The sequence below is a fragment of the Oryza brachyantha genome, chromosome 3 (assembly GCF_000231095.2).
Source record: "Oryza brachyantha chromosome 3, ObraRS2, whole genome shotgun sequence".
Lineage (NCBI taxonomy): Eukaryota > Viridiplantae > Streptophyta > Magnoliopsida > Poales > Poaceae > Oryza > Oryza brachyantha.
Window position 1 is genome coordinate 14,521,318 of NC_023165.2, and position 26,673 is coordinate 14,547,990.

General features: G+C 37.0%; 3 protein-coding genes across 5 annotated transcripts; 1 reads left to right on the plus strand and 2 right to left on the minus strand.

The window, feature by feature from the left end:
• Positions 1–783: 783 nt before the first annotated feature.
• LOC102722751 (protein SPIRAL1-like 1) lies at positions 784–3,835 on the minus strand. The gene is made up of 3 exons (XM_006650136.2): positions 3,729–3,835; positions 1,766–2,069; positions 784–1,085 (listed from the first exon to the last, which is right to left on the minus strand). Exons 2-3 carry the CDS (start codon positions 2,045–2,047, stop codon positions 1,011–1,013), a joined length of 357 nt encoding a protein of 118 aa, XP_006650199.1. The 5' UTR covers positions 2,048–2,069; positions 3,729–3,835; the 3' UTR covers positions 784–1,010.
• Positions 3,836–10,407: 6,572 nt separating this feature from the next.
• LOC102719371 (vacuolar protein sorting-associated protein 52 A) lies at positions 10,408–20,267 on the minus strand. 2 transcript variants are annotated; one of them, XM_015835380.1, is made up of 20 exons: positions 20,032–20,267; positions 19,870–19,930; positions 19,553–19,648; positions 19,261–19,362; positions 18,583–18,666; positions 17,753–17,833; positions 16,813–16,857; positions 16,425–16,568; positions 15,504–15,595; positions 14,930–15,011; positions 14,259–14,444; positions 13,417–13,532; positions 13,285–13,343; positions 12,304–12,404; positions 11,900–11,950; positions 11,574–11,753; positions 11,320–11,454; positions 11,145–11,219; positions 10,957–11,014; positions 10,408–10,871 (listed from the first exon to the last, which is right to left on the minus strand). In XM_015835380.1, exons 1-20 carry the CDS (start codon positions 20,145–20,147, stop codon positions 10,570–10,572), a joined length of 2,166 nt encoding a protein of 721 aa, XP_015690866.1. In that variant the 5' UTR covers positions 20,148–20,267; the 3' UTR covers positions 10,408–10,569. The 2 variants fall into 2 exon arrangements, with proteins under 2 accessions (XP_015690866.1, XP_006651508.1); XM_006651445.2 differs by lacking the exon at positions 16,813–16,857.
• Positions 20,268–24,760: 4,493 nt separating this feature from the next.
• LOC107303877 lies at positions 24,761–26,298 on the plus strand. 2 transcript variants are annotated; one of them, XR_001549853.1, is made up of 2 exons: positions 24,761–24,975; positions 25,866–26,298. XR_001549853.1 is itself a non-coding variant. In XM_015835134.1 (2 exons), the coding sequence occupies exons 1-2, from the start codon at positions 24,930–24,932 to the stop codon at positions 25,623–25,625; spliced, it is 507 nt and encodes a 168-aa protein (XP_015690620.1). In that variant the 5' UTR covers positions 24,761–24,929; the 3' UTR covers positions 25,626–25,715. The 2 variants fall into 2 exon arrangements, 1 of the variants encoding a protein (XP_015690620.1); XM_015835134.1 differs by lacking the exon at positions 25,866–26,298 and adding an exon at positions 25,165–25,715.
• Positions 26,299–26,673: the final 375 nt, after the last annotated feature.

A 26,673-nucleotide genomic window follows, 5' to 3' on the forward strand; every position in this document is an offset into this window, starting at 1 on the left:
ACATCACCACGTACAGTCATATGCAAAATAAATTTTAGATTCCACCTAAGCACCATGAGACGGATCTTGAGTCTAATTAATCCATGTTAACCCATAATGGTTACTGTAGCACATATGACTAATCATTTACTAATTAGGTTTAAAAGATTCGTCTCACGAATTCTCTTATAACTGTGTAATTAGTTTTAATATTTATTTATGTTTAATACTTTATTTAGGTATCAAATATTCGAATAAAAGTTTTTAGAAACTAAAGGCCTGAGTTAAAAAATCAAAGCCACGGAGACCTCGTTTCGTTGACTTACTGTATACGTCCACAAGTCAGGCGAGGAAGTAAGGAGTCTCTTTTGACCCATCAATGCTTACACGCTTATTATAAATATAAATAGTAAATATAAACTATTAATAAAACCCATCAGTAAACATGCTCTAATTATGGATGGAGGCTTAAAATTTATCTCGAAGATTAGCACTCATTTATAAAATTAGTTTTTTTTATTAGTCTATGTTTAATACTTCAAATTAATGTCCAAATCCGATATGACATAAAGCTAAAAAGTTTAGCCCCATCTAAACAGCCCCTAAATTCTGGTAATACATGGCTAACCAACACTAGCATCAAAGCAACACCGTTCCCTGCTCCAAAGTCCAATCGACGACTACAACAATTCCAAGTAAGAATTGTTTCAAATCCACCGTTTTCTTTCCAGGTCGGGCCTCATCCAGCAGCAGCAAGAAGCATAAGAGACAACACGAACGTGAACGAAACCAGGCACAGGAACACAAAACGAAGGCACAGAGCACACGATAACTTGGAAGATTCAGGCATACGATTTGCCTCGAAATTTAAGCGACAGGATTGATGCTCCCAGGCAGGGTGTTTGCCAGGGAGTCATGGGTACGGTACGGAACATGCATAGAATCATAAAACAATGGGTGTTCCCACTTCTGATAACAAGGATAGCGGTAGACCATCATCATCCGGTGCTACAGGACACCAGATCACTCCTTCAGTTACCACCGAACAGGTAGCCCAGGGAAGAGCCACCACCAGGTGCAGCATGGACCTTGGTGGAAGGGCGATCCTGTAAAATGGCAATCACATTTCCAGACAGAACTATATCAGTCAGGTCCATGAATCAGAAATCTTCAATCTCATACTGCAACCAGTGGATAAGAAATATGTTCTGATCTTAAGAGTGGTTTTCTTGAGAGTGCAGCTAGTGATAACACCTCTGGGCTCTGGCCCAATTCATACCAGCCATCAACCAAACATTCACAATTAGCCAGCAGAAATAAGTAAAATATGCCCAAAAATATGATAAGCAGAGGTGATTTACAAGGACAGTCAGTGTCCAAATGATACCTCATGCATAACTTCCATTGCAGCATATAGAGAGGACCAGGTGAAATTACCAATATTCAATACTAAGGCTAAAATGATCAAGAAATTACTACATTCTAGATGCAGAAACTATCTCATTCAGTAGTACTATAAAAAAGATGCCAGTAAGGGATGTACTGAACTTACTGCAAGTAGTTATTGATAACAACAAAACAAATTTGAACTTTAATGGTCAATCCTTTTTCCAATATATTCATAACAACTTAACAAGAAATTATTTCCAGATAAATATCCAATGGTACCAAATTTGTGACACTAAACTTGCATATTGTTGGCCAGATCTGATAAGTTCTGAATTCTGAAATGCTTTAACCCACTACAAATAAAATGCAATTCCCATGTGGATAAAAGGAACCATACCGTGAGAAAGTTTCCAGTGTTCTGCCCATCAGCTCGGTGGTAGTTGTTGTTGCTCCGGCTGCCCTGAATTCCAGCTGGAATCTGCTTGGTTGCATCAGCCTTTGCAGGTGATGCTTTCTCAGCAGGAGCAGATGCAGCCACAGCTGCAGCTGGTGCTGGTGCAGCTGCAGGTGCTGGCAGTGGCGCAGGTGCAGCAGCTGGCTTAGGGGCAGGGGCCTCATTGCCCCCAAAAAGGTAACCCAAAGAACTTTGGCCACCACCAGCGCTCCCGCCACGACTCATCTTGATTGTTGATGAAGTGAAACTGTGCAGAGATTTAAGCCAACAGTATTAAACCTCATATTTTCAGTACCGCAAGAAAATACAAAAGTAGAGTTGACACAAATTCAACTTATGGAACATAATTACGATCATAAAGTTTTTGAAACTTTGATGAATTTCTGCTTCTGAAATGAAGAATATTCAGTCAAATGTTTATTGGACCAAAACAAGAGGATGGTACAACCAGCCTAATTTCTTCTGCATTCTATTGTAACTCTTCTTGTTCTGACGTTCAACCATTTTCAATGCCCAGTAACATATAATAGCATGTGCTCAAGTCAATGGGAGCAACAGTGTGCAGTGGGATTCTAACCATGCAAGATAGCTAGCACAGGGCAAACCTCTAACAAAAACTACTGTACACTTGATCAAATTATTAAAATAGATCAACAAAAAATCACCAAGTTATTTACCTTCGTTAAGTTTGGTTTTACATTGTAAGAAAATTAAAGAAAACAGCTATGAAGATGCTGAATGCATAATTTGTAGTAGAAATTATCAACGGAAAAGTCGATATTTCAAGGATGCAAAACTTGTTAAAAATGTTATGTGAATTTGTATATGTTGTGTAGCAAGCACGCAAGAGATTAGTCTGTACTAATACAGCACAGCAAGCATGCACCAGTTAAACTCACCCTGTCCACTAATGTTTGTTGTGTTAAGGGAAAATCTTGTATGAACCATTAAGTTGCAACTTACACAACCAGCATAAAAAGCAGCAACGAGCACCCGTGAATATATGGGAGTTGAAAGAGAGACGCAAGTTGGGGTACCTAGATGGTGGCTTGCTATTGATAAAGCATAAACAAACAAGAGCCGTTACGCTGTGGTGCGGTTACCGCTAAACATTGTGAGGCATTACATTTTAAAGAAACTTTCTAATCGTCTATAAGTACACAGAGCACATCAACATTACTTTCACGTATTTTGCGCAAAACAACAAGAAAACCGAAAAACAAAGGTCTTCCCTCTTCACTTAACCAGTCTCCACTAGATGTCTATCGCTAGAGAACAGCGATGAAGCTTGTGTGACGTTTATCAAGACATTCATCATGTGACGTTTACTAAATCTTGAAATGTAACGGCAAGATCAGGTAACGAGCACACTGCTGCAAATACTAGCAACGCCATGTTCTATCACGGGGGATAAGATCAGCACGGTATTATCCACGAAATCCAGGCTAACCAGACCCAAACCTAAACCAAACAGATCGTGTCATCTTCTTCCAGAGTCCAAAAAAAAAAAAATCCACAATTGTAAACACAGCACACAGCCGCACAGTACAAAAGGGCCCATCAGAAATCGTCGACACAGTTTGATTTCACAACGAATCCCGACCCTTCCATTCCTCGGGCCAATGCTCTCCACGCAATTCCTCTCAGAAACCCCAAAAGGAGGACAAGCGCCCCAAGAGAAGGGCGGATCAAACCGCACCCTCCCGACGGCGAGCGAAATCCGCCACCGATCCAGCACTGCCCGCGCCGCCGAACCAAACACGCGACAAAACAACAATACATAACAACAATAATAGTAGTAGTAAAAACCGGACGGGATCTCGCCAAGGAAGATCCGGCCGCTCCACATCGCAGCAGATCAGTAGGAGGGAGAGTCGGATCAGGGGAGGGGGAGGGGGGAGCTTACCGACGGGGAGGCCTGCGGCTGGAGGGCGGTGGCGGCGGCGGCGAGGTGGGGGATCGGGGGAATGGCCTCTCTGTAATGTGATCCGTTGGAATGGGGGAGGAGAGGAGCGTATTGGGTGGGGGGCCCTTGTATAGGCGACGGGGGGAGAGCCTGCGGGGCGGGTGGCCGTCCGATCGAGGGGTCGGACGGCCCAGATGGGTAGGCGCCGACAGTTGAGCTGGGCCAGCCTGTTGGCCGTCGTGCCGACGGGGACGCGTGATGCTCACTGTTCCGTGCTGATGGTGAAAGGAATTGCATACCATAACCACTCAGTCTAGGTAAGGGCGTGTATGATGTACATAGGCCTGGCATAAAAAGATTGAGACCGAAAGACCGGATCAAAAAGACTGAGATCGAGAAATTCGGTCCCGGTCTTGGGTGGAGAAGGCTATTGGTGGGTATGGATTGTGGCCTAGTATGGATCAAGATGATAGAAAAAGAAGTGAGGAATACATGTAGAGGAGGGTTCAATTCAACAATTTTTTTAAAAAAAACATAAATTCATAAATAGTATATGGTATCTTTCTTCTAAATATAAGAGCATATTCTTTAATCTAAGGAATACATGAATAAATAATAAATATTATGGCATGAATTTCCCATGAATTTTATGCCTAAGAATTAATATAGGAGCATGTCCTTAGGTCCATGAAATGCATGAACAAATAACAAATATTAGGGAAATATAGAAGGGAATACTTAATTTCCCTTGAATTTTATGTCTTAGAATGACAAGGTTTGGCAATGCCGGACAACTTGGATCCAAACCGAATAACTTGGATAATGCTTCTCGATGGGCATCCGAAGACAATTGTATCCCATGCATTTCTCAACTTTCTTACCCGCCTCACTCCTTGCATGGATACATGAAATAACTACATTAATAAATTTGAAATGATTTTATCATAAAATACTTATCTGACATGGTATTTCAAATATTTCAATGACTATTTTTTCACCATGTACAATTTTATGTTTAAGAGGTAGTTAACTACAACATTTGAGTACCCTTTTATGTATCGCAATGAATCTTTTTTTTGAATTTTATATATAGTATTATTTGGATGTTTTAATAAGTATTTTGTAATGTTTAACTAGTTCATTTGAAAATGTTCCATGTGATATATAAGGATGGTTCAACAAGTTATAATGCTTCAGTAGTTACAATTTGATGCTTGATACAACATTGTTTCAGTTACAAATATAATCATATATTTTTTCCATTTGAAATATAGCCATATGAGATCATGTTATAAAAATTTAATTACAAAAAATATAATAGTGTAATTAGATGAAGGATCAGATAAGTAATTTAGAAGAAAAATGATTTATAGTTTGCTACATCATGCCATCCGTGTCACCTATGCAACAGCTTGACATTTTATAGCCCATCAACCCCCACCTCAACACCAACCACCTTGATGTCCCATGTCCTCGCACCCTCGATATCATGCCCTCCGTGTTGCCCATGCAACAACTTAACATAACACAGTCTGTCATCCTCGGGTCTTATCAGATACATCTATAATGGAAAAAAGAAAAACTCAAACTAGAATGGGAACCATTGAATAAAATCGAACTAACCACTGTAAAATAAAAAATGAAACTAACCCATGAAGCATTCCAATCAAATCAAACTAATATCTAAAAGAAAATTATCCATCAAGGGTACTCAAAACTCAAACTAGCACGGCAAGCATTGTAATCAAATGAAACTAACTAATTTAAAATAGAAACTAAAACTAGAATGGAATGTATTGCAATTAAATCGAAGAACCTAAACTAAAATAAAAACTGAAAGTAGAATCAATCGAACAAAATTTCTGAAAGATAATCATCCAATTATACATAACAAAGCAGTAGGCGGAGGTAGGGATGAAAACGGATCAAAAACAGACGGAAACCATCTCTACCGTTTCTGTTTCCATATTTTTTTTAGAACCGGAACCGAAAACGGAAACCTCGGATACAAAAATGGAATCAGGCACTATCGAAAACAAAAACGGAACGAATACGAAACGGAACAAATACGATATCAAAAATTTATCAGAATATAAAATACCTCAAAATATGTATCTAGATCTTTTCTAAAACAATATATATAAATATAGAACAACACACCATAAATTTTAAAATATCACGAGAAAAAACACTCATAACGGGAGACGTCAACACCGGCGTCATGAGCAGTGAGGCAGGACCGGCATAGCACTGTAGCAGCAGCAGTCGGGGCCTCGGGGGGCAGCAGCAGCTGCACAGCACAACACGCACTCAGGTATCAAGCTTTCAGACTTCATGCTATCTTTGGGCCTTGCTGGCCGGATTGGGCCATTGGGCCAAAATTTGTTGATACTACTGTTCAGAATTCCAGAAAAAATTCCAAAAAGTTTCCAACCGATTCTGCATTCCGACGGATAGTCCTCCTACCGTATCCATTTCTGTTTTCAAAAAAAAAAATATGATTCCGATACCGTTTCCGAAGATTTCCGAAAAAATTCTGACCGATTGGTTCCGTTTCCGAAAACAGATCCGAATTCTGGAAAAATTTTGATCTGCTTTCAACCCTAGGCAAAGGCTAGGTAGAATTAGGAGATAGAAATCAAAAATTTAGAGGGCTTGTGGGACAATAACTGTTGGCTACCTATAGTAGGCGGCACCATCCTGATGCTCCTCGTCCTCCTCACCGACTCTTCGCTCTCCGGTGTTGACGTAGCCCTCTTCTCGGCTCCCTCCTTGACTGATGGCATGTGGTTGTGTAACCTATTGCTACCATTGGTATTGTAGAGCGAATGCCCGATACATGTCTTCTTGTCCTTTACCAACTACTGCTAGAGGACACATTGCAGAAGTCGCTGAATAGACCGTGACAACTAGACACAAATATGAATGTTATGGTTATTAGTGTCCTAGATATGACAAAGCTTGTATACTTGGTAATAACGTGTCCTGAGGAATATCGCATACCATAGTACATACGGATAGGTGTCCTTATGCATTGGAAAGCACATGGTAGAGAATGAAAGCTATACTTAGACAAGAAAAAGATAAATATTTGGGAGGGGAGAGCATCTAATCTCAACAAAAAACATAAGTCATATTGAGACAAGATCTAAGGAGTTGCCTCGTTACTAGCCGCCAACTTCGATCTCAATGTCTAGTATATTTGCTTCGTAGTTGGATAGGCTAGAAGAGCAGATTGTTCCCACCTTGTACTATGTGTGGTTCTCGCAGAATATAATAAATATAAGTAGGTCTAATACCCATTATTAGGGGCCTGAACCTATATAAAGAACTTACGCATTTCTCCTTTGCAATCACGCATACATCTTGGCACCAATTGAACCATATGGAAACAAATATCTTAGTTGGATCTTGTCCATCGACAATGGCTGCCACAACCCACTGAATGTTGCCATCACCTTAAAACTCTAAGGCGGCAAGATTGGCTCTACGTAACGATGTCGAACCATCGATGGCAGCATTGATCTTGTAGGTGATGGAGGCAGTGGGGTCAGGAGAGCAAAGGGCAAAGCATAGGATTAGGTTTAGGGTTTGGGGTAGAACACGGAGAGGAATGTGAAGGAAATGAGAAATAATGTAGAGGGAAGCACAACGCTTGTATGGCTCTCCCACAATCCCGCTTTTATGGTTTAGGCTGCTCCCATTTCACTCGTCACTACTATAGGAATCACTTTTTATTTCTTTTTCTCTCACTAGTATGATGTTTCAGTTCGCTAGGTTGTCTCTTGGTTACTCATGGTTTCAGCATGCAATTCAAAGGGTTGGTCTATTTGGGAATATCTATATCTATGCTCATTTTCCACTCCCCGAAACACTTAGTCGCTTGCTATACCCTTCGTCTCTGGGTACATAGGTATTAAGCACAAGTCTTTCCTCTATTAAACCTTATCATTAACGTTAAGGCTATGCCATCCTAGAGGAAATAAAACATAATGGAGAAAGTTCTCAAGATAAGATTAGCCAATTAAAGAAAAAAGTCCCTAATTTTTTATACCGTTATGGGTTTGTGAAAAGCCAATTCAATAGCCTAGTGATAACAAATTGAGTAAATTTCACAAAACTCTAGGTTTTGCGGCATATGTAACGCAAAACCCCGGTTTTTGTTAATTGTTTCAAGAAACCCTATATTTTGGGGCAAAATGTTTCAAGGAGCCACATGTTTATGCAAAATACTTATTTCTATTATGATATATGATATTTTTAATATATATTCAAATATTATCACAATACTCACTACTACTACTAATGCCAGATTAATCCGTTATACTATGGGCAACTAATATATATTAAAAATTTGCTATTGTGTTTATATAATCAGAAATATCACATGCTATTTTCTAAAACTACTATGCATAAACATACTATTTTTTTTATGTTACACATGCCTATAAACCTGAGGTTTCATAAATTTACTCTAAAAATTCTATGTGAAAGTTCATCATCCGATCTTTCTACCGATTCATTTGTGCAATAATTTTCTATATGAAAGTTCGTCATCTAATATTTCTAGAGAAAAGTTTCAAATTTTCGATAGTTAATTCATTCGTTTATACACTTGAATAGCCTATAAAAACAGATAATAAAAAACTTTACTTCAAACGATGCCTAAAACATATAGAATCAAATTGATTTCATAACAGTGTTTTGTAAGGTAAATCTACTGTTGCCTACTTTTTTCTTCTTTTTAACAATTGATTTAAGAAACTAATTAAGTAATGGTTCTTTTATAGGCCAAAATTTAAAATTTTAACCTTAAACTTGGAGTTTTTTTTCACCAAAATTTATTTTCTAGCATTGGCTTTTAGATTGCTAAGAATAATATATAAAAATTTTATTCATAAATTATTTTTTTCTTATAAATATTTGGGATTCTAGAAATATTTTGTTAGCACCATCTCTTTAAGTAAAATAAGTAAATTACTTGATTTGTGAAATGATACATCAATGTATAATATTTTTTAATCATTAAGATATATGTGCATGTTATTATCAGAAAGAATAGAATAGACAACTAATGGAAACATGATTAGTAATTTTATTCTGTTAAAAGCTGTCATATCAAAGAACTCGATTGTTAGATATTTGATAGACATTATAGAATTTTAATTTAAATATCTTTTTATGTAATACTCCCTCCATATGCAAATGTTAAAATGGGAGGGAGTATAATAAGACCCAATGAAATTTATTTTTAAACTCATAGAAGATTTAAACTTTGAATGACTTGTTATTTGAGAGTTGCATAGTTATTTTGTTCATTTGATATATACAAACATCAAAAAAAAATGTTTATTATAAAAAGACCGAAATTTGTATGGGATGCGACTTATATTTGTATATTGTAGCTTTCATTAAATTTAGCTTTATGGAGTTTAAATTTTAGGTTAATATTAAATAATGTAAATAATTTATATAATTAAAATTATTACTGTAATATGTGAACTTGATATTATGTGATTCTGAAATTAGTTTATCAATTTATTGTTTTAATGTTTCTAAAATTACTGTATAAACTTGGCATTGCAAGTTGTATAATTACTGCCCAAACCTACTTGTAATTACATTGTGTGCCAACCTATAATTAATTATGTGAGGTTTTGCTGTTATTTTATAAAGATTATTTAAATAATTAGATTAACAAATACTGGATAGACAAACAATTTTGAATATTTGGATAATATGATTGTATTTTAAAAAATTATAATATTTTATTTAAATTACTAAAATTAAGTCATAAAATTAGCACATGTATAGTACCAGTAACTGAGAAGCGCAGGAAGCGGTTCATCCTGGAGAAATATTAGTTATATGAGGTTAACCTATAAAACAACTTAGGAACTATCCACACCAAGACAAGTGACAAACTACAGCTCCTTTGCAAAGATTGTTTTATCATATAGGTGGATCATGGCATTTTTCTACTTTACTGTGAAGATTGGCATGATAATCCTAAAAAAACAACACCTAGGGGTCATTGTTTCGCTTTCTAAGTGAAAAACCAAAAGAAATATTTATAATCAAAAAATAATTTATGAATAAAACTTTTATATATGTGTTTTTAGGCATATATATATATATATATATATATATATATATATATATATATATATATATATATATATATATATATATATATACTGATCTAAAAGTAAAGGCTAAAAAAAACTATAATAAAAAACTCTAAAGTCGACTCTAAAATTTGAAAATACAATTTTTGGGTCATATATGTATAAACAGAAGCAAAAAGATTAGATGCTAGAATTACTAAACTGGTAATGTGACTAATAACCTCAACACTATTTTCTCTAGACAGGTTAAAATTCTACAATCAAATGGAAAATGCGAAGATTGGATTAAAAAACATTGCCATAGGACAAAAAGGCAGTGATCATAACGCATACTCGTCACCTTCCCATAAAAAATAAATTTCTGGGTTTAAATCTGGACAAACGCTATGCCCACATTCAAACCCAGATGTTAGTTTTTTCTGCAACAGATGGAGTACATCTCAAAGAGAAACGGAAACAGCTATGAATATGAAAGATCAGATCAGAACGGCTATGATTGATAGGCGAAAATTTGGCCAGAAACAGCCATCAAACTCAATTGACAAAGTAACTTCGATATACACCCCCGTGTAATTTCTTAAAATATGCCAGGAGAAATAAACGGTTCTATCCTACATATCATAGGTTTCAAACCCAACTGACCTGCGTACCATATATCGGATTTTCATTACAATAGAATAATACACAGTGTACATGGCAGGACAAGTTAATAACTAAAAGGTCCTGGAGTATTTCTTGATCTCATACAGAATAGAGGATATGGAGACCAGGTCTTTGTTGAGGGCAGAACCGCCATTAATCCTCTTGACACACTCAGTGAGCCTTGTATAGTACAGCAGCAGCTGTGTGAGTGCCGCTTTCAGGATCTCCATTCCGCAGAGGAAGTTGCTAAATGATGTAATTACGTCCTTATGCATAAGTTCAATTGCAGCTTTCCACCTACTGGCAAAATCCTTGACTAATGGTTCAACATCACTAACACTGGCCTTGTCCGAGCTTGTAGCTGTGTCTTCCGCTGGTAAAATTAACATAAAGATGAGATGCCATGCAAAGAAAGAAAGGAAGGAACCAGCTTGAAGTTATAACGAGATTCAACTTACATGGGCGAGCTTTGACAAATTTGATCAAATCACTGAAATGCTCCAGAAGTAGTTCCTCCTGCAGAAATATTTGTTTCTTATATCAGCTTACCCCTAGAAAACCTCTTAGGAACTATCCACAGCAAGACAACTGACAATCTACACGGTAACACCATTGCAATGCGCTATCTCAAGTGCAAACTGCATACCACATATATTGCAATATTGCTCTTAAGAATCTCCTCGAAATGAAGTTGTGCTTTTCCACCCTCAGTGCCAGCTTCCTTTATGACAAAAGTCAGAAAAAAAAAAGATGATGCTCCTAGATTTCAGCACAGTAAAATATTCATAATACTTAATGAAGCTTGAACTATCAACACCTACCTTTAATATAGAAATCGTTAAATCATAGTTGTTTATGAGGAAAACAGTTTGCAACTTTGGTTTAGGGAACATCTTGGCCAATTTAACAAGCAAGTCCTCAATAGCCATCCGCAATCGCTCAAGATTAAGATCAAGCTGTAGATATAAATTAACATTATATAATTCCAGTAAAAAGCGGTTACTTATCACATGGCCTGAGGATTAAGAACTCTGAAAGATGAACAAATGGATTGAGTTGAATGTGATAAACTAACCTGACCATCTCCGTATTCAACATTGAGATGAACGAGGGACGCTGTAAATTCAGCATACCTCCTCATGACATAGTGTGGATGGACATCATCCTCCCAAAGAGTCTTAAAGTTAGCATTTCGTAAGCTGTTCAAATGCAAATCAAACACCATCTTGAAGCGAGGCCAGAGTGACAAGTTAACCTGTGTAATGTGCATAGATGGACCTGATTAATTCAAAACCGATTAAATATTCATGGCAACTAAACAGCATTGACTTCTCAATATGGTGACTTTAATAAAGTTGAAATGAGTGTAAAAGTTCAACACATATGTGACAGAGCACAAACCTTGTCTAAGTAAGAGTCCAAACATGGGATTCGTCGCTTAAACATGATTAGCTGCAAAAAAACATCAGTCCCACTTAGATTTCTCACATGTAACATTAACATTTTATGAATTACTTGGAGATGTCAAAGGGTGGAGTTACTCTTGCACTTTAGTGAATAAACAAGAATAACTCTATATATAATATAACCCTGTGGTTTGTCTACTTATCCAACACCATCCCCAGATACATAGTTAGCCAGGGTTTCCTTGTGTAGGTTAAGTAAACTGTGCAGCTTCTACCCAAAACGAAAAGAATGAGAAATATGGCATCCTTCAGAATAAGGACTTTCTCCTGAGTTCTATTACTACAAGAGCATAAATGGGGATATTTCTAAGCTCCTTCCTTAGGTAAATCAAATCATACCTGATGCTGATGAATTATTCGGATCATAAGCATTATGCCTATTGCGTCATAACAGTTCAGGAGGACGGCATTAAAATGTTCATCAACAACTTGGATAGGTCCTGAGGGAAAAGTAACACGGGTCACTTGTTTGTCATGTGAAACTTTTTTTAACACAATTAATATTCATTGACTATTTTCAGGTAGATGGTAGTAGTAATTAGTCAGTTTGATATATTTAATTAGTCAGATTGGATTAACTAGATAGACATGATAATAAAACAGACATGACGTATTTCCTAAAGTTAAATCAAATGAGCAGAAAGAATATTACTGCAGTTGCTAGTGTTATGCAAAGCATATTCTCAACCTTTATCAACTCCTAAAGTAACCAATTCACCATGAACATTTTCTGTTCACTTGTTTAGCCAGTAATGTTCATAACAAAGACAGCTTTTAATTTTCATCAAAATTAAATCAGGGTAACAAGGAGACCTCTGAATTAAGGTTGGCCTTGACAAACTAAAGACATGGTAGTTAGTCACTGTGGGAGAACAATATTAATCCAAACATGTCCTCAATAGTAGACTATAAATGGAAGTATGTCAAGCTCTCTTTGTGAACTAAAACATGCATATGTAGTCTTACCACACATTGTGCTTCCTACAGGTTTAAGGACGATGCAAAGGTAGTTTGGGGGAGTATCTACACACATCTTTGGACCGTGTCCTAACTACCAACTCTACCTTGGTTGTTTCATAATCTTAGAATGGATCAGATCCAAAAGGGTGTAATGGTTATGGCCCCATGGACAACTATTTACAAATGAGAACTGCCTTGCAGTTTGACACATCATTTACGAGGGTCCCATCACCTCCCTGCAAATCTGATCCATCTGTATATGTGAGTTTTCACATGCTAGCACCAACCGATGGATTTACACTAGAAACTTCTCCATGAAGATTATTACAGATAAATCATTAAAAGTAGGACAAAACAAACCTGCAAATATATCATTAAATAATGATTCTTCGCCAAAGAAATCGTCAGAGAAAAGGTACCTGCAGTTAGTGTATATCTATCAGGCTGCCACTCGTTCATTACAAATAAAAAGACAAGGGAAACCAAGCTTACTCTGAAGTAGCCGTATCAATCAAAAGTTTTTGCAAGCTTCTGAAAAGAACTTCATATGGATATTTTTGCGACTTGGCTTCTGCTATGTGAGGTATCAAGGCAGGCTGATCGATTTCCTGACATACCAATAAAACCACATGACAGACAGAAATGACACCACCGTACTACTACAACAATAATATGGTGTTCAAAGTTCAAATTTGCAAGATGGTTTATCCGAGCAACCATGGCAAGAGAACTTCATTCATAGAATTTGACTAGATCAATTACAGTAGAGAACTGCATCCTCAAATTTGAGTTAGTGAACCGTAGATCCTTAAGCCTCAAATTTGTGCTGGCATGTCATTTGTGTCCCTGAACTCCGAATTTGCACAATCATGTTGCTGAACTTGTACAATCTCCATTAATGGTGTGAGCAGGTCCATATTTCATGTAGAATACAATGTTTGAGGCAAACTCAAAATGTATAAGACTGTCTCAGTGCCTCACAACTAGCCACATTTACTCTGGGATCATATTATGGTAACCATACTGTTGGTCATGTGCAAATTTATTATCATGCACTAAGCTGATGTGCAACAATAGACATCTTGTGGCATGTTTGACCACAAACTAAACTGCCTGTTATATTATAATTTCCTTTTGGAACCTTATAGCATCGCATGGCCCAATTTAGCTCCCAGCCTCCGCATCATGCTTAAGTCATCGATGAACATAACAAATAGAATACAGTTGGAAGACAACCACAAGAAGAGGAACACAATACAGAATAGTGAATTGTTTGACAAGTTACATTATCAAAAAAAAAATCTACATGGGAATTGGGAGTGTCAGGAAAATACCTTTAATATGTTTATCCTTTCACCCAAAGCAAACACTGAAGAACGGGACTTCAGAGGTTCTTTTCCGATGGTGAAAAGGAAGCCTGTACTTCTAGTTTCAACTCCTAGTAAGTCAGTAGAGGTTGCTATGTCCAGCTGTAGTTTCTCTAATGCTTGAATGTATGCACGGAAATGTGCACTCAGCACCTGTAAATTGGAAATATGATAAAAATTTCAAGAAAGCATTGGTCCAAAATATGCAAGAAAATACATAATGTAATTGCTTAGAGGTTCTCTTGTTACTGTTATGAACTAGTAATGCACTGCACAAGTTAGAAGTGCAGAAAGTTTAACAAAGTGTATATATGAAGGAATTCATTTTTATGAGTATATGAAGGTTGATACAACAGCAAGCTGTACACAGAAAATGCACTCCACGGCCCTGACGTCACAACCTTGGGGAAGAGGCACACGCATGAGACAGCTAACTAGGGCCTTTAGTCATATTTCCTAGGATTAACATACCATTTGGACCCTAAAGCACATGTGTTCTACTACTCTACATTTTGTACAGAAATGAAGTACTAAACCGCAAACTCTACAGGAACGCTGGGACAGACAGCTGGACCAGGATCCAGGTCATACATTGATATCTAATACCTAATCACATTACGACATTTGCCAACATTCACCTTATTCATGGTATCAATATAAGCTGCACGAACTTCCGTATATATCTCCTTAGCATGTTCCTTAAGGAAAACTATTGTGTACCTGCAATGAAGAGTACAAACTAATATCAAGAAATTGCACACCAGAGACAGAAGATTTAATCATATGACCATGCAAGTTGTAAGCCACTTAGACTCAGCTTGCAGTTGCTGGATTGTGCTGCCTTGTGCATATTGTGAAGTTACCATAGAAACAAAAACTTAAAATCAATTATAATTGTTTTTAAGTTGCTTTAAAGGCACAAAGTGCACTTAATCCACTAGGCCTGCAAATCACCGTTAGCACAAGCTACTTAATGCACCTTAGAAATATGAAGCACCTATGGCAAGAACATAAAAAAGAATTCCGCTAAACCCCTTCCTCTTGTCCCTCTTGGTCTCAGTCTCCCCTTAGATTCATGACCCTCAGCATGTAGATAACAATCTGAGAGCACAAAGATGGCATTGGCCCATGATCCCCATGATTATCCATGGAACTTTACACATGCAAGAACTAAAAGTGGATAAAACAGGATAAGATAAGACTTTGGCTTACTTGTATTTAAGAAGAACACTCTGCTGTAGAATCTGAATATTAGTTTTTGGTTTTCTCAAGGCATAGAACTTTTGGATGACAAACTCAAAAATCTGCAACAACAATTGTAAACGCATCAGTTATCAGCCATAAAACTAGTAGCTTTTGTGCTATTGGGTTGACTAGACATAAAAAGTCAATCAGCAAGAGACATATAAGGTGCATTTCATTGCCAAAAAAAATGAAGGATACCAAGTTGTATCTTTCACTAACAACGAATAAGCACCCAAACTTCAGTGTGGTGCACACCAACACCTCCAACTGACTGGGTAAGTTCAGTTCTTCGGATTCAAAATATAATACCTTTTTTTATTTAAGTTCAGGTTCATACTCATGAATAAACGAGACATTTTTTCCAATCTCTCCTTCCAAACATAACTAAAAGCCTGGTAATTTTTTTAAAAAAACCAAGGAAATTGATGTGACTTCTTACTTCCAGTGACCAAATCTAAGACGACTTTATTTGCACACAAGTATAGCATCAAGTATTAAGTGTTATCCCCTATTAAAGATGAACTAAAAAGTCATTACATGTATGTGCAAAGCCAACTAACCGACCATGTGAACCCGACAAGCATTACATTATCCCTCCAACCCAGAAAAAAGGGTTTCTGGAAACCATAGATGACTCATGTATTACTAAATTTAGTTATTTCATTAAATTCTATTAATTAAACCAACAGAAAATGAAAAGGAAGATAAATGATCGGGGAATATAAATATGTGGAATGGCTGTTTTTTAGTATTTTGACAAAAATAAGAAAGTATGAAAGTGAAAAGCACATACGCCTTCAGAATGATAAAACCTAATCTGCTCACATGTGATGGAACATAAATGCACAAAAAAAATAAAAGTAGAAACAAGCAATTTTTTTTTCAAACCTTTGAGACTGCTTTCTGCCTAAGTCTCTCAACCTCAGGTTGAACATCTTTTAGAGCCTTGGACGATTTAACCATCGCATCAGCTTCAATGAACTTGATTTTTCTGCTTAGAGTCTCAAGTGTTTTCATGTATTCGTCATTAACCTGCAGGATTGATGCATAAGGCATTTTCAGTTATCAATAAAATTAATCAGGATTGGACACCATTTTAAATGCAAGAGAAGCAATTTGACAAGCTGATGGGTCAATAACAAAGTAAATCCTTGGGACGGATGACACATCAAACTAACAATTTAAGTCTTCCATAGGAAAAATAATAGCAATTAAAGAACAAAAAAACAACAGATGCACCAAATGAAAATCATAATCATAAAAACAGATAAATCACCTTAAGGCAGTGATTAATTCCTCCGGTTGGAGCATCAGGAATAGGCTAGCCCTTACGAAAATGCAAAGAATATTCTTAGAGGATATACCCATGAAATATGCCTCATAATTCACATTTGTAATGTATACAAGAATAACCTTGCTGGGGATGTGTAACTAAGGGGAGAAGGGGAATTTCCCCCTCATCCAGTCATCCCAACCTCTATACATACATGGGTGAACCCCCAAGAAGGGGACACTCTCAATTTTCTCCACATGACATGGCTCTATCATTCCCTATAAATCCAAGGGTACATGTACCCATCTGTTGTTTACGTCAAAACAACACAAAATGACTAGACTTGGACCACAACAAATAGACAGGCTATCACATATTCACATCTTGGCTAGTCAAAAGTGGCTACTCCCTCTTAGCATATTGTCAGGTATTTTAGTTTTGTCCTAATGATCTTCAACTTTAACCAAGTTTATAGAAAAATAGTGAACTGCAATGCCAAATAAATACACTTTGAAGAATATTTCATGGTGGATTTTAACGAAACCAATTTGATGTTGTAGATGTTGGTGCATTTTTCTATGAACTTGGTTAAAGTTACAGAAGTTTGACTTAGGACAAGACTAAAACACCTTACAATATGGAACGAAGCGAGTATCTTTCATTGACAAGGATCTCCTTGTCAACAATAGCTAGCCGAGACAAGGTTTGGCAAGGAAACCAATGAGGTACCCACCATTAGCAAGGGTGGCATAAAGAACCAAACATGCTCTGCATAACTACACACGGTACAACAAATATCAGAAAATTGCAAGGTTTGCTGCAAACGAACATGAACTGAAAAATAGCCAGAAAGGAGTGATTCCAAAGCAAAATGGGATTTCACCTAACAAATAAACACCCAAAGGTAATGTCAAAAGTTCAAATCAAGAAGGATAGTGATCACCTCTCCATCAACAATTATGTCAATCATTCTTGGAGGCACTATTATATCCTCAACAAATTTTGACAATTTACACTCTGCTGCCTGCAGTATTTTCAAATGAGTGAGAACCAATATTACAATCAACAAAGATACTTAAGCATGAAAAGAAAGAAATATATAACTATACAAACTGTGAAACAACTCCAAGATGAACTACTTTTGATGATTCAGATGGCAATGGCTGCCCTTAAAATGTTGCAAGTGGGGCTCATTTCATAAGCTCTATTTCCATGTATTGTACTCTTGTCTCACTGCATGATAAAATATTCTAAATAACAAATTGGTTCCTGCAATTAGATATAACACATTGTTGTTCTATCTGTAACAGTTTATGATGCAATACTATTCATCAGAAGTATAAGATAGAACTTTAATCACATATCTGATATATATTTTTTCCAAAATATTATGCATGTAAAATATTATATAGCCAATGGTGAATCATTTATATATTATCTGCCTCCGTTCCAATATTATAGGGTGATCATTTATATGTGTAGACATGCAAAGAACTATGGTAAATACGTGCATTTTCATATCTCAAAAAGTAGAAACTGTGTATGCGGTGGCATCTAATCATGAGATATTGGAAGGTGTAAATTCTATCAGTCAATAACATAGCTATAAGATGCAAGTGCAACCAATATATTCTATAAAACCAGTAATCCCCTAGATATTTTAAATCAAGGTCCTGGTGTGCACTGAGATCAGAAAAGTATAGCAAATTTAAGATTGTGATGGAGGAACAATTGAGCGTATGAACAAAATGTATGGTATGAAGTGAACCAAACCTTACGATTTTTCAACTTTAATCCCATGTCCATAGATTTCTCCTGAAGGACCTTTATCTCCGAACTTATAGAACCAATTTCTGTCTAACACAGAAGTCAAAGGAATTACAGAATGACTTAGTAATGGTAAAAGAGTGAGTTACTTTCATCTATATGTCAAAGAGTAAGGTTGTAAGCAGAGTAAACAGGAGACAAAAAATAAGCATGAACTATGAAGACTTTTGGTTTAAGAGGGAACATTGGTCATCAAATTAAATGATAAGAGTGAATAACTAAAGCTCAAAATGATTTGATTCAAGTATGGTCAATGAACTTCTCGCATGGATCACATGAATAAAAACTACTACATTGAGTATAGAATTGTGGTACAGGTAAACAAAGTGTTGAATTTCCAAGGATAATGGTTGCCTTCAGGCTATTTAGTGGACAAAAGGACAACTTAAAAATGCGAAGACATGCTCCTGGTGAATTTTCAGGTAGCTGAAGAAGGCAGAATCCTCTGACAGGAGTTAAGAAACCATGTGAATTGCCAATTGCTTACAGTAGTACTAAAGCTTGCATACTTCGAACATGATGATAGTATGTTTCCCGTCACTGTATAACTACTCATTCAGATAGCCAGCACACAAAAGAATGCCACAAATAGTACCATCAGAACATATGGGAATATGCTTTTACCTGGAATCCAGTTAGAAGAGTTTCCATTTGTGACAAAATGTTATCACAGTCATGAATCTGATCATGCAGAGATACTAGATTTTCACTTTCTCCAATATAATCCTACAAAGAAGGAACAGTATATTTTAGCCATTGCCAAATAAACTTACTTTAAAATAAAATAAAACCATGCTTCAACTGCATTACTACTCAACATCGAATTCAATTTGCAGGCCACATGCATATAAAAGAGCAGCTCTAGATTGGTACAAACACATTAATTGACGTGAATGACCATATAATTGAGAATTACCTGTATAGAATCCAGCTCAATTTGGCGTATGTTGTTCTCTACGCCTTTTGTGTAGTCACGCAGCTTGATGCCATTGGCCAGGATATTTGCCACTTCCTACGTCCATCCATAAAATAAAAAATCACTGATCAACAAGAAAGAAAAACAGAATGGCACACTTGTTTCTTGCTTGGGATTGGTAAGCGAGCTCAAAACGACAACAATGCACCATCCAGGGACTTGTGAAGTAGATATAGCTCGAAGAATTCAGCAGACACGTTGCTAGGCTAAAACCAAAAATAGAGTGAGAGAAAGAGCGTCGGATCAACAGGCAGCACCTCGTCGTCCTTGCAGTCCTCAAGCTCCTGCCGCAACCCCTCCAGCGACTCGTCCTCATCGCTGGCCAAAAACAACCAAACCCAAAACAGCGCGTGTCACAAGCTCTTCGTACCACATCCACGGGGCCGAGATCGGGCGCGCCCGGTCAGTTCCGTCCGTACCTGGCGACATCCTCGTCGAGGGCGAGGTCGCCGACCAGCACCCCGAGGTCGAACCGCTCCCTCTGCCCGCGCCCGTCGTCGTGCGCCTCGGCGGCGGCGGCGGGGCCAGCCTCCATTCCCTCCGCTGCGGCCCTAGCGACTGGGGTGGGGGATCGCCGCGGCGGAGTGGCCCCGATCCAGATCTACCACCCGGCGGCGGTGGCGTCGATCGGGATCGGATCGGGGAACGGAGTGGGTCGGATCGCTCCCGGGCAAAAACGAAGAGAAGAGAGAGAGAGAAGGGGAATGGACGTGTATTGGGCTGGGCCTTCTAGAAGGCCATATCGGGGCCCTTGGGCCCTCGGCTGTTGCAGTCCGAGAACGCGAAGCCCCTCGGGCTTTTCGGCACACTTGTCCGTTTTGTTTATGAGCAAAATTAATCTGCGTAATCTTTTTATTTTTCTGTCCTAGTTGAAGGCTTTCGTAGACTTCAACAAAAGTTGAAGGCTATCTGGAAACTTTATCCCCATCTTAAACTCTTAAAGATTCTGTCTGGTCAAAATTGTTTGTTGTTTAGGATAAGATTCAGTTAAATTTATAAAATTTTGTCCATTAGTTACTTCTTAAATTCACAATTATGTCGTTTAGGATTTATAAAATTATAAAACACATCGTTTAGCCGCTCGAGAAGCGGGCGCATGAAAAAATATTGGTCAGTAATCCTATCCAAAGAATGCGGTCGTAGTTGTGCTGTTCTGTAACCACTGGTTGTATAACAGGCAGTGATACTCATTTTAGAAAAAATAAATAAATTTATAACCTTGTCATTATAATTTTGCAATTTAGAAACATGCCACTAGTGTCTCAATGACACGTAGTACCACATGAGTCAATGACACGTGGGCCAGGATGGCATATTTATGATTTCGCAAAATTATAATGACATTTTTGCAATTTTCCCCAAAAAATACCCTTCATTTTTTCTAACGTTGGCATCCTCGTCTTTTTATTTATGCTTATGCTTATTAGCTAAAATTTAAAATTTTTCACCAAAGTTTATTTTTCAGTCTTAGCTTCTAAATCACTAAGAATACATACATGAAATTTTTATTCATAAATTATTTATTATTTTCAAATATGGCATGTGATCTTTTTTCATGAAAAGCCAAATAATCAGCTCCAGGACTTTATCTACATTATTGGGACTTTGGCCATGTTTTTACCCAGGTTAACTAACCGAAATTCTCTCGTCTTTTGCGTCCATGCTTCCTAAACTTCTAAACAGTATGTATTTTGCGAAAATTTTATATAAGAAAGTTGACCTAAAAATCATATCAATTCATTTTTCAAGTTTTTATAATTAATAATTAATTAATCATATACTAATCCGCTACTATATTTTATGCGTCGGTTTATTATATTCTAGCTTATTATTAGTAAGCTGAAAGAAACAGGTAGATTATGTTTATAGCTTATTATAATCTAAATGATGGATTATTATAATCCAATAAGGCCCTGTTTCTTTTAGCTTGGGATTATTATAATTCAGATTATTGGGAGTAAGCTGAAAAAACAGACAACTTATTGAAGTAGCTTATTATAATCTAGAACCCAGCTTATTATAATCTGATAAGCTTATTTAGGTGAGCTTTTTTTCTATCTTATTGGGTGAAAAATTACCCACCATGCCACCCTACTTTCTCTTTAGACTTGCAAACCCAATAATCTAGGCTCTAATAATCTAGAAAAGAAACAACTAACAGCTTATTCTACTACAAATTATAACAATCTAGCTTATAATAATCTGACTCAATAATCTAGATTATAATTATCTTAAGTTGAAAGAAACAAAGACTAAGCTCACCAAGGGGAGCTTTTTATTATTATTAGATGGCAAAAGATCCACTACCTTGATTACTTCTAATTATTTACCTAACGTGCCACCGTGCATCCAAAAATAGTTGGGGCATTCTAGATTTTAGCCATGCAAACTCAATAATCCCGATTCCCAATAATTAGAGAAAGAAACAACTCGTGGCTTATAGTAATCCATCTTATAATAATCTAACTCAATAAATTGGATTATAATAATTACAAGCCAAAAGAAACAATGCTCAAACAGTTAAGGTAAAAAGCTAAGATTGACTAGTTTTTGGTTGGTCTTTTTTAAGTCATAAAACTATCTTACACCGTTAAAACAAAAGGTAAGATTAATTAGCTTTTTATTTATTTTAAGTAGAGGTAAGACTCGACCATTAAATCCATGACTTAAAAAACATCCGCTTATATAAACCATGTTATCTAAAAAGTCAGATTAAAAACCTAATTTGAGATGGTAAATCAAACTCTTTGTTATCCTGCTTACATGAGAGTGAAGTGATATCATGACATTTCTAATGGAAGGTTCCATTTTTATATGTTTTTGAGAGCATTCATTCCATCATTTAGTAGTTTAAGTGTACATAATATCCATCAAGTCAATAATCACTAACCACAATCTTTGAAGATCGGATTGAATTGAGGCAATACGGTCAGTGAAGATAAACTCGGACAGGGGATTATGCACATTTAACCGACAATTGATAGGATATGGTGACCTACCGGCTTATATTTGTAAATTAGATACAAATCTCAATAAACATTAGCATTGTTGAGAACAATCATAATAAGTCAGACCAAACCGATACATTATAGAATTGAGATCAATTAAGTAAGGTTTAAATCATTAAATATATAAGTTTATACATCAGCCGATAGACCACTTAGATAAATAATTGGCTAAAACTCCAATAAAACAGCACATGCATGCGTACAGATGGATCAAATCTAGCAATTGACAACAAACATAATTAATCAGACAGAAGCAAGATAGAGTTAAGCTTGAAGTAACTACAGATTAAAACCGAGCTGATAATGTGTAGGATTTGTGATTACTAAACTATAACTAATTTGAACGGCAATCTCGATAATAACAGAATACCTAATAAAACCATCGAATAAACCAACTAGAATATCAAACCTAACCGAGAAGGTTCAAGATGATCTAGCCAATGGGGTGACGAAGCTACTAACTTACAAAGTCTGCATTCGGCAAGCCACCATAAGTTATCTTATCCCCCCGTTTTTCGCGCACACACTTCTCGAACTGCTAAACGGTATATTTTTTGGGAAAATTTTCTATGGGAAAATTGTTTTAAAAAATCATATTAATCTATTTTATATTTTTTTAATAATTAATAATTAATCATATACTAATCTATTACTACTTTTTCTGTGCCAGATAACTAACCCCCTCCTCCCATACTGCCGAACGCAGCCAAAGTAGAAGGTCAAACTAAATCGATGCAACCTTACTTAACAATTCGCCATTGAAAAGGTTACATGGAGACGTCTGAGGTTGTGTTGATTTAAATATGATGTTACAGGAATAGGGTGTACATATTCATACCCTCGACTTCGAGGCTATCCTTATCAAATTCGTAATAGGATATATCGTCAATTACAGTTATAGATTTGAATTCACTGTACCTTAATCTATGGCACGCAGACTCGGCTGACAGCCGATCCCCTTCTTGACTTTAACATTGTTTCCAAATTCCATCCCTTGTTTGATTCAGATTCCATCAGCCATAACCCTTCTATGATATTTGATTGTTTTTCCTCATCAATCAGCTTTGACACGGTCAATTTTCAGTCGATCCAATAATATCCACCTTTAACGGTCGTTAATGCCAATTTTTATCGTCAATCTATCCTATAGTGCAACAACAAAAAAAACTCATAACTTATGGGACAAATCGAACAATCAAAATTGCACCATCAAATCTAACGATAGCAGTGGATCAGTGGATGGATCGTGACTAAATCTCCCACCCATCACTACGTGATCTCTGCCCCTTTCCTTACTGTGATCCCCTTGACGATGCTGGTGTACAACCTCGGCGGTCGTGCAGCATGCCGTAGATTGAGGTGGTGGTTGAGTCTATCCTATATCCTATAGTGCACCAACACAAAAAAACTCATAACTTATGGAACAAATCCAACTATCGAAATTGCACCATCTAATCTAATGATAGCAGTGGATCAGCGGATGGATCGTGACTCAATCTCTCACCCATCACGACGTGATCTCTGCTCCTTTCGTTATTGTGATCCCCTTGACGATGCTGGTGTACAACCTCGGCGGTCGAGCGGCATGCCACAGATTGAGGTGGCGGTCAAGGTCGACTAGAACGGCAAAAAAAAAAAAATCTTGCAGTTTCAAAAGCAATCTGGTTCTTGAATTGTGATTGGTTTCTAAATGCACATACTCTTTATATGTGTGCTGTAGAGAGTGGATAAAAAAATATATCGTGCACTGAAGATTGTGCTCTACTCGATCCCAGAGCTATAATTTTTTAAACATATTGTTGTCTTGCATCGATCGATTTTAAAATTCTCATCGACGGACCTTGCACAAATATAACAAATTGCAGATAATTAATTACTGAACTACATACCCATATCATTATAGAAAATAATTTACATATTTCTTTGTGTTGTTTGTGATTAATTTCCTGTAAGAGCAAAGTGCACATCCGATCCTTAAACTTGTTGGGTATGCACACCCAGGTCCATAAACTCTCAAAACGAACGACTATGTAGATCCGTAATCTCTATGTCATTTAAGTCCATAAGCCCAGTAGTTAATGATGTCTTATTACAAATCACCCCCTGAGTTAATATAATTGCTCATGTTAGTCTTTAGGAAACCATTGTATCAATCTTTTCCTGTACACCTCGTACCCCTTCGACCTCGCTCGCGACCGTTCGTTTCTTCGGGCGGCAACCGAAGCGGGGGCATCACGGGCACCAGTGGGGGCGAGAGCATCGGCGAGGGCGGGCAGCCGAATTGGAGCCGCGACGCTGAGACCAGAAGGATGGTTGCGACGCTGCGGCCAGAAGGGGCTCCTCCCCCTGTTTATGGTGAGCTTGATCGATGCTTTATCTTCTTGATTCATTGGATTTGCTAGTCTAAGTGGCTGCAGATGATGTAGAGCAGCAAAAAATTTCCATGTTTGGCTACTGATTTTCAGAATAATTTTAGGGCATTGGAATTTTTCTCTTCACTGCAATGTACGTTATTTTGTTGATTTTTTTTCTAATATTCTGTAGATGATCGTAGAGATGAATTCACACTAGACATTCACCATGGTGGATTTTTTGTTGGTTCTGGAAATGTGAAATCATACGTGGATGAAAGGGTTTGTTGGTTTGATAGTATAGAGGCAGATACATGGTCTCCTTTGTGGTTTCCAGACTTTGCAGAGCAGTTGGGTTACCAGAACAATATGAGCTTAAAGATATATTGGCTACTACCAGGAAAAACATTAGTAGATGGTCTTCGTCTTATACTTTCAGATGCAGACACCAATGTAATGGCAAAATGTGCAGAGGATGTGAAAAATCTGGTAGTATATTTTGATCATGAGGACTTGTATAATGATGTCAATTGGGATGATGTTGTTGCAAACTCTGAACTACCAAAAGGTCATCAGCCCATACAAAGTGCAGTTTGCAGAAAACAATCCTACACAAAAGTTGCCTATTTTCTACACAAATTTGAAGAACGTTAGAGTGGATCAAGTTGTTGACAATGAAACTGAGGCTGCGTTCGGTAGCTCCATTAGTTACCTTATCTTTCTCGTTTTTCACGCACACGCTTTCCGAACTGCTAATAGGTGTATTTTTTTGCAAAAATTTTCTATAGGAATGTTGTTTTAAAAATCATATTAATCTATTTTATATTTTTTAATAATTAATAATTAATTAATCATGTACTAATCTATTACTACGTTTTTCGTGTTGGGAATAAGTTACCTTATCCTCCAATACCAAACGCGGCCTGAGAGTCAGAGTGAAGATGATGTGCTATGGGACAGTGATAATGAGATAGAAGAGGGTGATGCAGATCTGTTTGAGGACCTCATTTCTTCTCATGTCAATGTAGTTAAAGACAACAAAAAAGCCAAAGGAAGCAAATTGAAGACACTAGCTATATCTAGACCTGTGCAGGCAAGTGAAGAAATGACACTAGCTATATCTAGACCTGTTACACGATAGTGCTGAAACTTTTTGGTTAGTGCAATGACATGATATGGTTAAACTTGGATGCTTAAACTTGTGTTATGGTTCAGCCTGTGAACTGTTTTTCCTAGATGTGTTGGAAGGTCATGTTGTTGATCGGTCCTGCTCTTTATGTTCTTTTTTTTTAATCGGTGGCGTGTGCTTTTCTGTTTTTAAAATCTGTCCCAGGGTGATCTTATAATCCAACTCAGGGGGTGATTTGCAATAAGACATCATCAACTACTGAGCTATGGACTTAAATGACACAAAAACAGAGATTACGGATCTACATAGTCGTTTTGAGAGTTTATGGACCGGGGTGACACACCCCAACAAGTTTAAGGACCGGGTGTGCACTTTGCTCTTCCTGTAATATGACTCAACTAATCCAATGGCTGATATCATCTGTTTCAGATCAGACGGTCCAAATTTCATCTCCCCTCTTTCCGTTTATCGACTCCCCAAATTATACCCACTTTCCATCTATCTTCCCCACATTAAATCTCATGCATTAAGTCTGAATTTTTAAACTATTTATTTTTTAAAAAATAAAAAAAA